This window comes from Sturnus vulgaris, chromosome 3 (genome assembly GCF_052056855.1).
Source record: "Sturnus vulgaris isolate bStuVul1 chromosome 3, bStuVul1.hap1, whole genome shotgun sequence".
Classification (NCBI taxonomy): domain Eukaryota; kingdom Metazoa; phylum Chordata; class Aves; order Passeriformes; family Sturnidae; genus Sturnus; species Sturnus vulgaris.
Window position 1 is genome coordinate 46,539,985 of NC_142245.1, and position 14,587 is coordinate 46,554,571.

General features: G+C 39.8%; 1 protein-coding gene across 10 annotated transcripts in view; it reads left to right on the top strand.

Annotated features, from left to right (window-relative positions):
• Nucleotides 1–996: 996 nt before the first annotated feature.
• RYR2 (ryanodine receptor 2) overlaps nt 997–14,587 on the top strand; it is a 377,449-nt gene continuing 363,858 nt past the window's right edge. For all 10 annotated transcript variants that reach the window (XM_088161537.1, XM_088161539.1, XM_088161542.1 and 7 more), the window contains exon 1: nt 997–1,064. In XM_088161537.1, coding sequence (XP_088017663.1) covers nt 1,017–1,064 — 48 coding nt within the window. In that variant the 5' untranslated portion in view covers nt 997–1,016. The remainder of the gene's footprint in view (nt 1,065–14,587) is intronic.

A 14,587-nucleotide genomic window follows, 5' to 3' on the forward strand; every position in this document is an offset into this window, starting at 1 on the left:
TTTCTGAGATACCCTGTTGTCCTCCCCTCCATGACCATTGCATTGCACTAACAGAGGCTCTCTGCCATACGCTTGTTTCAGAGTCGCTGCTGCTGTTAGGAGTCTGGCGGCTCTCTGCCTTGCCAGACTTCTTTCTGGAGGCCAAGCATCCTCCCTGATGGACACAGGTGTCCTTGTAAAGGTATGATCTGCACGAATGCTCATGAAAGATGAGCTATTCCGTGGCAACTCTTGACTTCACCCTATGGAAAATGCATGGTAGCCGTCCTTCATGGAAATGGTATTTTAAAACCTTACATTGGCCCCGGGTTAAGCACACTCAGAGGATGGTTCAAGTACAACACCCAGTGAAGCCATGTTGTGCCTTCCATCTCCTCTCCCCGACAGTACGGTCGGCTGACAAAATAACCAGCGCAGAGCCGTTTAATTCTGCCTCTCCCGAGGCGTCTCTCAGTGCAGCACATCACGGCTAACTCCTGCGGGACAGCGGTGCCCAGCCGCACGGCGCCGCCCGGCTTTTCCCGGTGCCTGGCTGCGGGGCGCAGCGGCCCCAGGCTCGGGCCGTGCCCGCGAACGCGGGGCGGCCGCTCCGCCCGGGGCCGGCGGGTCGGCTCGGGCAGCGGCCCCGGGAGCAGCCGCCGCTCCTCGGAGCGCCGGCAAGGGGCGCTGGGCGGCGCGTTTGGAGCGCGCTGGAGCGGGCTGCGGATCACCTGCAGCGGCGGGGGGGCCGGAGCTCCGCCTCCCCTCCTCCCCCGGTTAATCGCATCCCCCACCCCGCGGCAGGCACAGCCAGCCGGGCAGCGCTGTCAACCTGCTGCTGCAGGCGCACGGGCACCCGCACCCCGCTCGCAGCCAGGGCCGGGCTGGGGCCGTCGGCTCCGCCGCCCTCGCACTTGCCCCAGCCCGGTGCGGCGCGGCCGTGAGCCTCCTGCCGCCGGCACATCGCGGGGAGCGACCGCCGCCGCCCGCCCGGGCACCGGGAGCAGCGCCCGGCAGGAGGAGAGACAGGGGCAGCCATGGCCGAGGGGGGCGAGGGCGAGGACGAGATCCAGTTCCTGCGAACTGTAAGCGACGCGCTTGCCTCCCTCCCCTCCGCGCTGTGGCGGGGCGCCGGGGCGGGCCGGGGGTGCGGGGGCGACGCCCGGACCGGCCGGGGTGGGAGCCGGGCGGAGGCAGCTCGGAGCGGGCTCCGGAGCCCCGGCTCCATCCCTCTCTCTCCACCTGGCAGCCCCGTGTGGTTCTGTGGCCGGGCGGGGGGCGGTAGTCAGTCACCAGCTCTGCTGGCCGTGCCGGGATGAGCGGGAGGGGCCGGCGGGGCGGCCGTGCTGGCCCCGGGCAGGGCGGGGGGCGAGCGGCGCCTCCCCGGCAGCCCCGCTCCGCTCCGCGCCGCCTTCGCCGCCGCGGTGTGCGCGCCCACTGCAGCGACTAACCCGGCAGCCGGCCCCAGCGCGGAAGCTGCAGTCACACTCCCTTCGCGAAAATAGGCTTGGGGGGAAAAAAAAAAAGCACCTCTCTCACCCTGTCCACTCCCCACGGAGGTTCACGTTAACTTGCAGGCGTTCTCCTCGCTGGGCACGGACTAACACGGCTTTTTCTGGCGTGCGCATCCTTTCGTTACTTCAGTCCAGGGCATGTTAAGGCGCTAGAGTGCTTCTGCCTTCCGTTTAATTAATACATCGGGACTGCTGCATCTAATGCTTATCTGGATTATGTTTCTTCAAGCAATGCTTTTATTTATCTTCTCGTTCATCTCCCAAGTGCCTTTTATATGCACAATCCTAGCAAGTTTTGCAGATAGGCATCTGCATCTACGATGGTGGTGTATACAAACCGTGCCACAGTTTGAGGAAAAATTGCTGAGACGTTTGTTAAGTAAAGCTGGAAGCACTGAGACTGTAGGATAAAGCTTAACTTCCCTTTTATTTAGTATGGTCTGATTTAGAAAACGTTCACGTTCAATGGCTTGTAAGAAAATGCATCTAAAGGGAGGTGGAAAGAAAGCAACATAGTGTATGTGAAATGTATTCATATGCTGTTTGCTGCATTAAGAGTCCTGGATCTCAGTTGTCTTCTATTTCTATCAGAAACCGCACAATAGTAGATGTATACCTTAATGTTATTTTTTGTTGTTTATTTGTTTGAGGATTCTTGGAACATCTACTTTTACAGAAAATACAGCTGTTACGCAACATTGACATGAAGATCGGTAACTTTTTTTTTCTTGCCAGTTTGATGTGACTTGTAGTGTTGCCTAACACCTAAAGACAAAACAGAAGAACACTTCTGTGAAAGAAAATTTGTCATCTCAATTTCTGAGAGTTTTTTTTTATTAGTACTTCTTACTGGTGAAGATTTTTGGAAGACTTGTGCAATGGCAGCCTTACTGCAGGCTTGAGTATTAAGCTTAGTTCATGTTATCTGAATGCTTAATAGGGAGGGAGAAGCATTGAGCATGCTAATACAGCTCAGCACATCTACAGTGATGTTAAATTCCAGCACCTGACAGCAGCAGTATGTTATGTAAAACAGCACTCCTGATGTGTGTCAGGCTTATTACTGATTTGGCAAACCCAGTCTTAGATAATACTTAAAATGTTTAGAATGTTGCACCGGTGGTAAAATGACCTTGAATATAGTAAACTGAGGCTTTGGGGAGGCTTGTCATGTAGTTTAATCACAAAGGCCTGAGAAACCCATTTCATGTGAAGTTTTGAGTCTATAATCTGTAGTGGTATGTAAACAGTGCTTTTAACTCTTCTCTTCCTTCCACTTTGTCCAAGTTATGAGCATTACTTGGAAAAGTCAGTGCTTTCAGACATATTTTTTGATATAGTCTTCCACCTCTATATTCTTACAGAGCTTGGATTAGTGGTCTCTAAAGCTATTAGGTATGTGTAACTTTCTGAATGCCATTGGTAGAAAGCAATGAAAATTTGATATTATCCTGGTAGTTGATGCAGTTTTTCTTTTTAGTTATTTATTTTAAAATATTAATTAGGGACAGATGGATTCATAAATGTTTTGTAGATAAAAGAGAACTTTTCGAAGAACACTGTATGCAAGCAAAAAGCATTTTGTGCTTTGAATACTTTCAGGATGACATCTGTAGGCCTACTACATGTAAACAGTGCTCTTCATATTTTCTCCTTCAGTAGGACCTAATAAACGTCCCAAAATCTTTAGAATTGACCCTGGAATGTAAACACTGTACTTTTTAATATTTAAAATTGCACATGAGATTTTACTCAATTAAAAATGCGCTTTACTTGCATTAAGCTACTAAACTGAATTGGTATTTTTGCCATGTGTTGATTGGAAGTTTCGATTTTTCTCTCCTCTTCACATATTCCTATATGTCTAGTGATTCCTCTTCTTTACTTGCTGCACTTTTCTTTTTTCTGGTTCATTTTTGTTTTGGTAAAGTGGCATTAAGCATTTTCTCTTGCAAATTCTGCTGCTAGGATGGATTTCTGTTTCTTTTGGGAATAATTTGAGTTTGATATGTCACTTTTGAGATGTGAAAACAACCTATTAATGCCCTGTATTTCTGGAAGCATCAGAGTTTACTTTGTTTGGTTCAACTTTGGACAGACTGGAGCTCAGCTCTGTGCTGTTCAGTTTTTCTCAAGCAACTCTTGTGTAGTTCTGTGAATTACCTGTTTCTCTGGAAACAGGCATCTCCCTCGTTAGTTTGCTGAGTGCTGCAGGTGGAGATGACCTTGCATTATGCATGGCCTTCTTTAGGCTTGGACATGCATTCTCCTGACTTCTCCCATGGAGGAAACATGTACTGTGCAGGAGAAGTCAAGGGGAACAAGTATCCTGCTGTGTGTTTATTAGCTGTGTGTCCAGGCAGGACCTCTTCCCTGTAGAGGAGTTTGGGTTTTTGTTTTTTTTTGTTAATAGTAGAAAGATCAAGGGTATGTGCAAAACAGACCTCACTGTTTAGTCTTCACAGTTAAGAATCTAAAACATTCATAGTTGATACGGAAATTACCTGTTTTTTTTTATCTGTTTCTTTTTCTGTTATTTTTACTAGGATGTGTAATTAGATGAGAGTGAAAATAATTCCAAGTTCCAAGGGAAAACAGAAAGTATTTTCCCCTAAATGCACTGACTCCTTCCTTAATGTGCATGTGCAAGGACTGTTTTTTGGGACACAGAGCTCCCACCCATAAGGGAAAGCTTTTGCAAGAAGTGGGCTGGCAAGCTGGTGAGAGGATTGAAACCAATTGCAAGGTTTCAAAAAATATTTGATTGGTTTTTTCCCTTATATTTTTTAAAGGTGTCCTAACTTTCAGGAGCACTGTGTACCTAAAAGTGATGAGAAACGTGTAATTTAGCTGTTTAATCTTGTGATGTTCCTGGTGCCAGTGTGTATGGTTTTCTGGAGTTGTGGAGTTTCTTAAATTAGAGGCAGGTCTGCTTTTAGCTGTTTATGGTAGGAGACACCAACAGCACACACTGAAGTAGGGCTGACAGGGTTATGTTTTTTTTCACTGTCTTCTGAGACAGTGATGACTGCCATGCCTGTCAGGAATCAGAAGCATAATCAGCGTGAGCAGCACATGTTCCCCAGGACTGACGGAGTCATCATCTCTTTTCATCTCTCTTTTTTTTTTTTTTTTTTTTTTTTTTAATTTAGGTTGGAATGCTAATGTTCCATGTTGTACTCTCTTCTAATGCCTTCTAATTTTTTTTTGAAAATTAGCTTGAAGTGAAACGACCTCTTCCTTGTGTGAATGTATTCTGTGCTGCCTTATTTTCTACATGGGTATAATAGTTATGAGTGATTGTCAGTGGAAAGTGTAGTGTGCTTTGCAACACTGAAGAGCAGTTTGAAATAAATTTAAACATTACTTAGGATTCATGTTTGACATGCAGAAGATTTTATTCACTTGGTGCTGGGTTTTTATACTTGAGATAATAAAAGAATGAAGTTTATGGCAGAGAAATTTGAAATTAAGAACGTTATGTGTTCACATTTCTAGGACAGGAATTCTGTGATTCCGGAGTCTCTTCTATTCCAGATATTCCTCATGGCAGCATTTGGCCAATGAGTGCCACTGACTAAAAGCCATATACTTACCTACCATCCTGTATGAATATTCTGTGGAATTAAAGGACACAAAAGGAATCAGAAGAAACAAGATCCGAAGATTATTGTAATATAAGTAACTAAACAGTAGAATAATTATGTGAATCTCTTAGTGAAACAGAAGAGAAAAAAAAAGTTGTTGTTTTTTTCTTCTTTATTTTTTGAATCTCTCAATGCTTTTCATATGCTGCTTATCTTTTAAAGGGGTTTATCAGAATATGTGAGATTCTGGTAACTGCAGTCATCAAACAAACATATGATTGCCAGAATGCACTGAAGAAAATGCTCAAAAGCAATCATGGCCATTAGAAGCAATTTTAGAATGAAGGAATACTGAAACCCACTTTGGATATCCTTTGTTTATTTTAAAAAGTATTTCTTGTACTTGTCAGTATGTGGCTTTTGAAGATACACCAGGGACTGGCACAAGAGACCACTGTTTAACAGCTCATGTGAGGGATGGCGTGGCTGAGATTGCAGCATTTGTACCTTCCTCTCTAAGGCACTGCACTGCAGTACAGATACTGAATATGATCTCAAATTCTATTTTGGAATTGAGCTGGATGGCTTGTTTGTAGTGAAGGGGTTTTAGCTAGGACATGCAGTCCATTTCTTTTTCGGGGATTACATGTGAACCTTTTAGGCATAATTTATTTGATTCCAAAATTGGTTGCCAAGCATTTTATACCATCTTTAAGATTATATTACTGGATTAAATCACTTGTCTTGTCCCATGTTCTGTATCTGAAAGTTGTCTGTTTTTGATGTGTGACAAGGCAGCTGGGGAAACTGTAGCTAATAGCTGGTCCACCAGGGAAGTTTCTTGATACCGAGCCCTGTGAGTTGGCTGACTGATATTCTGAGACAGAGCTGCATTTCCTGTCAGAGTCTGAAGATATTTTGATGTATCCTGCTTTTTGGAATCGTGAAGACCTGAGGAGAATCCATTGTAGGAACTTAAGATGTGGACAGACTGCAAGAAGAGAATACCACTTATTTCTGACCCAAGATTTAGAATGAGCTATGTCTGACTTGCACTTCTCCATTTACATGCTGTATTATTACAGGGATATTTTAAAGGTGATTTTTCCTCTTACATGGCTGTGTGGAAAATGCACGGGATGATTCTAATTTAAGAAAATAAACCAGTCTGTCTTTAGCAGGGATATGGATTTGTTGAAGTATTTCTCTGAACCAAGGTAAAAGATTGGAAGCTGTGTGGAGAAATACTGACAGTGGACTGACCCCAGGAAGTATGTGAATTAAACTTAAAAGACAGAAATATTTTTCTTAATTTTGGTTTATGTTGAAAATCTGCATTAGTTTTGGTTTTGTTTTCTGAATTACACCTAGGCTTTTCTTAAATATCCTGGTCTGACTGAAATGAAGCTTTGTGTGGATGACAGAAGGAAAGTGTATATATTCATACACTTCCTACTAAAATTTTAGTGACATAAATTTGTTTTATTCAGTAATAATACATAAATAACTTTTGAACTGTAAAATGACCACATTTTGCTAGGGTGAATGAAAGAATTTTAACTTCTTAATGTGTTTGTTTGACACAGTTACACTCTGGAATTTCTCCCTGTAGCAGAGTAAGGATAGCCTGGCATAATTTCCTGTCTCCAGTCTGTATTCTGCTAAGGACCTACAGTGTGTTTTGCAGGTGTATGGCACTGAAGCCATGTCTGGCTGTGTTTGTACCACCCTGGAAATGGAGGGCCTCGGAGTCTGCCTGATGCATCCCAGTAACTGAGCAAAGGCACAAAGGAGCAGTTTGATAACAATTCAAGCCTTTTTATAGGCATCCACAGCAATATGGAATTTACTGCAACCACAGTCACACAGCTGTGGCCATCAGAGGCACAGCTGTGCCATTTCTTTCTTCTCCTTGTAAGAAATAGAGCAGCTTAAGGGCACTGCCTGCACCATCGTGAGAGGTCACCCCAGTTTCCTAACAAAGACTAGCAGAAGCTCCCATGTGGTTTTACTGCAGTGTAGTTTTATACCATAGTCCCTTGTTATTGTGAAATTCATTAACTAGTTATGTATTCAGTTATTAAAGAACTTGTATTTTTTTTTTTTAACAGAATAACCGTGGTGCAACTTGTGGGGTGAAGGGTTTAGTCTTCAGATGTGTTGCTGCCCTCGAGCCCAGTGATGTTACTCAGCTACTGTAGGTTGGAACAAATGTTTTTGAGGCATGTGATTTAGCAGAAGCTGTTCTTAGCTTCTCAGAATTGCTTAATAAAAACAAAGTGGTACCTAGATGCCTTCTGTTAGGAAAGAGAAAGATATGATAGGTAAGGTGTGATAACACGAGCTGTGTTAACTTTTGTGACAGCTGCAATTTCTCTATAAATGTCATGCTATAGCAGCTTTAAAGTAATATTAATATGTTCATAAGAGCATTCACACTAAAACTACGTAAAGTTTTAAATAAAAAGATGATGTCAGTCCTTCATTGTTGTGGCATATTTCAGTGTTTATCATAGTCATGAATGACTTTCTTATAATTGTCATGTGCTTGTAGAAAAGTGAAGTATATTAGGTTTCCTAGTAATTCAGTAGACTTCCCCTTTTGGCAAAAATCTACAATGTATCATTCCGTAAGATGCATGGATCAGTTAATTTTTAAGCTGGATGACATTTTGGTGCAGGACAAGTTTTTTGTCATTGAGATGGAGTGACAAGATTGTTGTGTTTTGTGAGAGAGCTTCCCAGAGGATTTGAGTAATAATGCTCGTAACAACAGACCTGTATTACCTGGTTGTCTTTTAGTTGACTCTGGGAAATAACATCTGAAGGATATTAGCTGGCAGAACCAAATGCCAAACACTGGCATGTCCTATCTCTCTACTTCTCTGAAAACCTCTCTGGAATTCTGCTGTGAAAACTGAGTGCACTGAATTTGAAGTATGTATCTGCTTAAATCCTTCTTTCAAAAGAATGATGAAATGAAGCAACACAAAATTTGCATTGGCTGTCTGTGAGTTTTCCTGGAGATTGCCAGAATGTGGAGTTCTATTAATGGAATCAAGCCAGAAATGGCTGTTTCTTACAGCTCTATTTCTTCCTTTTAAACCAGGCAAAGCTGGGAAAAACAAGTACCTGCGATTTGTGTGGGATGCATTCTTTGGCTTCAGTAAAAGGAAAATGAGAAAGAGGAATATATCTCCTTTGCTGAATATGCCAGATAATTTCCTGTGGTGTTATGAACATCATTCCTGTGATGGGCAAGCAAAACTCCTTGTATATAAATTTAGGTGGAGGAATGAATGGAATTTGAAGAGTTTTCAGAGTAAGCCTAGGCAATTGGATAGATCTGCAATAAGGCTTCTGGATGGTGGGATCCATTCACTGGTAACTGATCCTCATTTTACATCAGGAATGTAGCCATGCTGATAAACATTTGAACATCACCTACTGTGTGTTTATTTCCTAGTTGTGAAATGGAATAATTTAGTTAGAACTGACAGGCTAAGCGCAAGCCAGATCATTAAACTTCTCTCTGCAGACACATGGTCCTCATCTTTAAGCTGTCTTGGTGAAAGCATTTGGTTCCAGTGGTGACAGAAGTAACCTAAATACCTGTACAGATAGATAAGAATCCCTAGCCCTGCAACAGTCACTAGAATTCCATGTGCTCCTAATACTGGGGATTTGCCAAAAAACAAGTGTCAATCTCGTGACTCCATTTTTGTCTGTTTTCTGCCCGTTTATGAAGTGGATTTTGTAATGCTAATACATAGGTAGTAATGTATGTTTGTAGTCTTTATGGTAAATACCAGGGAGACTGAATGCATATTCCCTTTTCCATGCAAGAGGAAAGTAAAAAAATTCGCAATATGTGATGCAGGGAAATACTCAGTAAGGTCCTCTCCAACCCCATTTCTTTCTTTCTTCTGGTGTTACAGGTAATTTAATAGCTCTTCATTGCTTAAGAGTTGGATTAATCTTCTTTTAAAAGCTTGTATTTAATACATGTGGGTTTGTTTTTTTTTTTTTTTTTTTTGTTCTGCCCCAGCTAATACAGAAAGCAAAATTTTAACCTGTACCATGCCAAGTGTGCTGGAGTTTGACTTTGTGACGTGCCAGCTCCACTGGGCTCTGCTGGGCTCAGCTACCTACATCAACAGTGTGCCTGGTTTTCCTGGAATTGTGTAGGTGGTCCTTCAGAAAAGCTTGTGGGAAAAAGAAAAACCACTAGTCTAGTATTTAGTAATTGCAGGAGAGTGATAGCTGCACAGGTGAATCCAGAAAACTCAAATGCCATCGTTGTTGGTTGAATTTCAGTAGGGTAAACTTGTGAATTAATGATTCATAACTCAAGATGTTTTTCAGTAGGTCTTTGCACGATGGTCTGATTGGCTGATCAGATATGTCAGCCTTATTATTTAGTCTTTAATCACTTCTAATGTGTCTCATGTAATGAATTATGCATTTGAAGATTTACTACTTTTGCAAGCAGTCCATGGAAGAAGAATCAATGGAGGCCTGGTCTTCGTTTTGAGCTGACCAAGGTTCTTGTAGAAATATCCTGTAAGTTTTCTTTGCTGTGAGAAGGTTCCTGAAATCCTGTACAAGAAACGTTGCATTTTTGGATAGTTTCAGAATATTGCAATGTTATGCTTCCAAGTCCATTTCTGGAATCTGTTAGCAGTATCTTTTACAAGAAGAGTACTGTGTTTGTTCTGTACCCTATCTTCTGGTTCATTTTAACTTGCTTTTCTTTGGAGTTTCAAGATCTGAGTCCAAAACTTTGATTCATACCTGTCACTTTTCCTTGGACTTGTCAGAGCCACTGAGGTCCTTCTCTTCCAGTATTGAGTTTGATGCCTCTTCCTGATTTTAAATGTGGCACAGCTTCACCCTAAGCCTGTGGTAGGACTTGCTATTTTCTGTAGCTATGAATTTAAGAATTAATTCAAATTGATAGGTTATGTTTGTGATTTTTTTGTGTTTTTTTTTTTTTTTTCTTTTTTTGGGGTCTCTTAAATTTGACATTTCTTTCTTTGTCTTTATCTTTTTTTTTCTTTTAAATTTTACTTTTGTTCTGACAAAGGACAAGGTCAAGGTTTTGTTCTTTTTTTCTCTCTCAGAACAAGAAAATAAATATTTGAAAATGTTGCATAAAGTTTACTAAGATGTCAGAAGTTACCACAAGAATTTCAGTAAAATGTATTCAGAACATCATTTGTCTTGATGTATGATTAGGCTGCATTTTCTTTCTCCTTTTCCTTAACATGCTTCACTTCTGGAAAGCTTAATCTTACTGAACTGAAAGATTCTGAAATCTTCGATTTAACTGAATAGAATTTGTCTAGAAAGGGAGAGGGATGGAATGTAGGAGGGAGAGATGTCAGAACTTGCAGGTGACCTTTGTCATCCTTTTGAGAGGCATAGTTTGTTGCCTGGCTTTTCTAAAAAAAACAAAACAAAAAACTCCACTTTTGCATAGAAAGTGTAATTTAAGTTTAGATGCAATAAGAAACTCTTATTTTTCATGAGTGGGAGGTGAAAAATGAGTAATTAGGCAGTGAGAATTAGATTTTCTTAAAGCTGAATGGAGGTATCTTTTTCTAGGTGAGATGTGTTGCTCAGTTTAGCAAAAAACTGTATACCTGCATTTTAACATACTGAGATATTTACACTTGTTTATTGACTTCAAGCAACTGCAAGCATATTTGTTTTTTTTCTCCCTTCTGATTTTGGAATTCTTATACTTCTTTTAATCTACTGAAAATTGAATGGATATGGTTTAAAGTTATATCAACAACATTGACATATTGTGTTGAAAATGTTACAAGCAGCACTTTATTCTTATTGTGTCAGAGTAATGTATTGCTGATTTTTCTTTTGAAATTTCCAGTTGGATTCTATCTCATAATTTGTGTGTCAGCTGCAATTGCAGCTGAATTTTCTGAATTTCTTCCTTCCTTATACTAGAAATCTGTTACTGAAGCAGAATTAGATACTTTCTATTTTATGCCCATTTTTTATTCTGCTTTCTGTTCTGCAGTTTATTTTTCTCTTGACAAGCTGAAAAGATAAAGGAACATCAGTGACAATATTTTTCCCTTCAAAACCAGTTTGTTTTGGGGGGCTGTCCCTCAGACTTGGTAAATCAGCTCTTTGCAAGCATCCTGTGCTTGACTTAGGGAATTACTTAGTCTGTCCCTCTGCACAAAGGTACCTACTGCTGACGCTAGGAAAACCTCTAGGTGAGAGTTACTATGTCAGTTTTCTGAGGCTTTAATCCTGTAAAGTAATCCAATTAAGATGGTGTATAACAAGTGTTCAACCTTCCAAACTTGATGGGGGACATTTGTTTCTTATGCATGGCATTTGCACTTCTGTTCACACAGGAAGGCGTTGCTGCACTTTTTTGTAACACTAACAAAATAAACTAACGTGGGTCAGAACACACTTTCAGTGAGGAATGAGGTAAACTGGTTGTGAACTGTGTGGGATTATCAGTGCTAACAAAATTACTTCTTTATGTATCCCTGTAACTTCTGTTGATGAGTGAGGTTTGTTTATGATCATTTGTGTCTGTTACAGAATTACAGTTTGACAATTGGAACCACATCTAGAGCTTGGGAAGCGCACTTTGTTGTAGTAAGTTCTTACACAAAAGTTACGGTTTGCTATTGGTGGTTGTACCCTAGTAATTTGTTTTGTTGGGAGGGCAGGAGAACAAGGAGTTCTGTGAGTGAAATGGGTTTGTAACCTTACTGTATACCTTTAAACAGAATAATCAGCTGAAGAAAATAATTATATTTCTTTCAAAATTTCTAGCTGGATGTCATTTTCCTTGCCTAAGGAATAAATCTTTTAAATGAAAGAAATACATAAAACAGGCAGATTGGTATAACAGGTTGTTAAAGGTTATTCTATTAACAAAGTCTAGAAGAAAATACTTATGGCACAAATACACTTTTTGGCCAGAAGCCTAAAAACAAATCCTGTATTGCAAAGACTGCTTCAAATAAAAACGTGGCTCTCTTACCTATTGCTTAAATGATACTGCAAATCAAATGTAAATTAATTGATTTTAGTATATTGTCTAGCAGAATAACCTACTCTGCATCTATTAAATATTCCATGAAATGATTTGTTGGTCCATGACTGCGAGGTCTCTATATGGCCATGTATGTTTTTTATAAGTCTGGTTCTGTTCTCGCTGATGTAAATGTCAAACCTCCTCTAGATGTTATCCAGAGCTGAATCATGCACTAATTGTGTCCTGTGCTGTTGTATGTAATGGCCTAAATGTGTTGAATTCACGTCCTTGTCTGCCATTTTAACACAATTAATATTTATCTTGCTTAGCTGCCAGAAGTGTGTGACCTGGCTTTTGCACAATGAGTTTAAAATTGTGTGCATGTTGCTAACTGTCTGTCAAAATGTTTACATCTAATAGTAAATTGTTCCAACTTTACTACTCATCTTGTCCAATTCTGCAAAGGTAATAATCCCTCATATGCTCTTGTTTTTCTGAGAAGAAAATTAGAGTTTTCTTTTTCTACAAATCTCCCTGATGTCTTTGTTAAGAAGCTAAATATTCTTGCACAGTTGCATTTGTGTTTTTCTGTTAACAGTGTGCTTTTGCTGTGTCCAGCATAAATTTTATTATGTCCACCACAGAACCCAAAGTCAATTCTAATTTGGATTTGAGATTATGAGTACGGTTTAATTTTCTCAGGAAGTTATCTATGCTGTGGGAAAATACTGCTTTTTAGGTACTAGACACATGCAAAATGCATCTTTTTACTATTTTTTTTTACTCTTTCAGTATAATATTTTTATTAATACCTTTTAAAAATATATCTTTTTACTTGGTCTGTATTACAATGTTGCGAGATCTGTTTGTCTTGAAGCATTTGCCCCTGCAATTGCATTTGTTCAGTTACTGAAGAAAGTATCAATTATACTTCAAAGTAAGAAATTATCTTGTCACAAAGTTTCTGAAACATCAGCAGTGCACCTGTGATTTTTATTTGTTATCTGCAAGCCTAAGGAAAGTCCATTTTAGGAATATCAGCACTTAGTGGAATTGAGCTCTTGCTGTGCAACATTGCTTTTTCAGCCTCATGTGTTAACTATGGCAGTGGTGAAAAGGCTGAAATTATGTGCACTTCCAAATTCATTGTAGAGATCAGGTAAATATTAAAATACATCTGCTTGTTTTCTGAGTTCATCAGAGTAATTGACCTTGCACTTGGATTGGAGCAGAATATATAATGAAAAAAATATATAGGCGTAGGAATATGCCTGCTGCTCACACTTGTCTAACCTGCCTATTCCAGCACTTGACCTCTTGTCTTCCAGTAAAACTGGAAGGCTTAAGTGCAAAGAACTTCAACCAGTTTTATTGATTACACATGGTTTGCATGGCAGTATCTGGTAACAGACCTTTTCCAGCTTATTTCCTGCTGAAATAGCCTGTAAGTTTCTTCATGTTTACTGGACTTCCCATTCACATAACCAAAACTTCTGCAAACCCTTGCATATGTTTTATTCTACAGTTTCCATCTGTCTTTGTTCAGAAACTTCTATCTTTTTATTCAGAAACTAATTACTGCAAAGTGTGGCATGGTCTCATTACTGTTTTTACTTGAAATACTGTATAGCACGTTGTTTTTTGTTTTGTTTGTTTGTTTTTTGTTTTTTTTTGTTTTTTCCTCTGTAAACACTGGAGTTAATTTTTCAGAGTTAAGAAAAAAGTGATACTTGTATGAAAATGTGTCTTGTTTTCTCTTCTGTTTTTCTTGATGCTTTTTGATTTGTGTATGGGGTTTCTGGAATCTTTTTTGCATCTAAAGTACCCCATATCTGGAATTGAAAACATTTCTTTCTAAAACATGTATCCCCTTCATTGTGAAGAGCTGGAGTGGTGACCCCAAAATGGTAATATTTTGTCTTGAAGAGGATGATCTTGAGAAAAATGGAAGCATGTATGAACAACTTCTTGCTCTCTTTTAAAACTGACCTACATTATTTTCTTCTCCTAACCCAACTCTTGTTGAAGTAAAGGTTAATATATTTCTTGATTTAAATTTAGCATTTGTTTAAAGTATGTATTATATATATATAATATAGCATAATATATTTTCCTAATAAAGATTTAATACCCTAAAGAGATAAGAGCATTGTCTCTTAAATTCATAGTAGTTTTATAATTTAACAAATACAGGTTTTTTGTTGTTTTTTTTTTTTTTTTTTCCTTCCTCAGGGTGGAAAGCAAGTTCTTGTGTATAATTTGTGTTTCTCAGTAAGGAGCTACAGTATAGTAAAATCATAAATGACTACATTTTTTAAGACTGGACACATTTTTCTGAAAGCTGTACTAAAGTTTGTGACAGAGAATAGAAAAGAATTTGGGTGGACTTTGATGCTACAGGTCTGGAAGGTAGCTCAAAATACCTATTTTTTCCACACTTCATGAGGTAAGTGAGATCTTGTTGCAGAGGAGATTTCCAT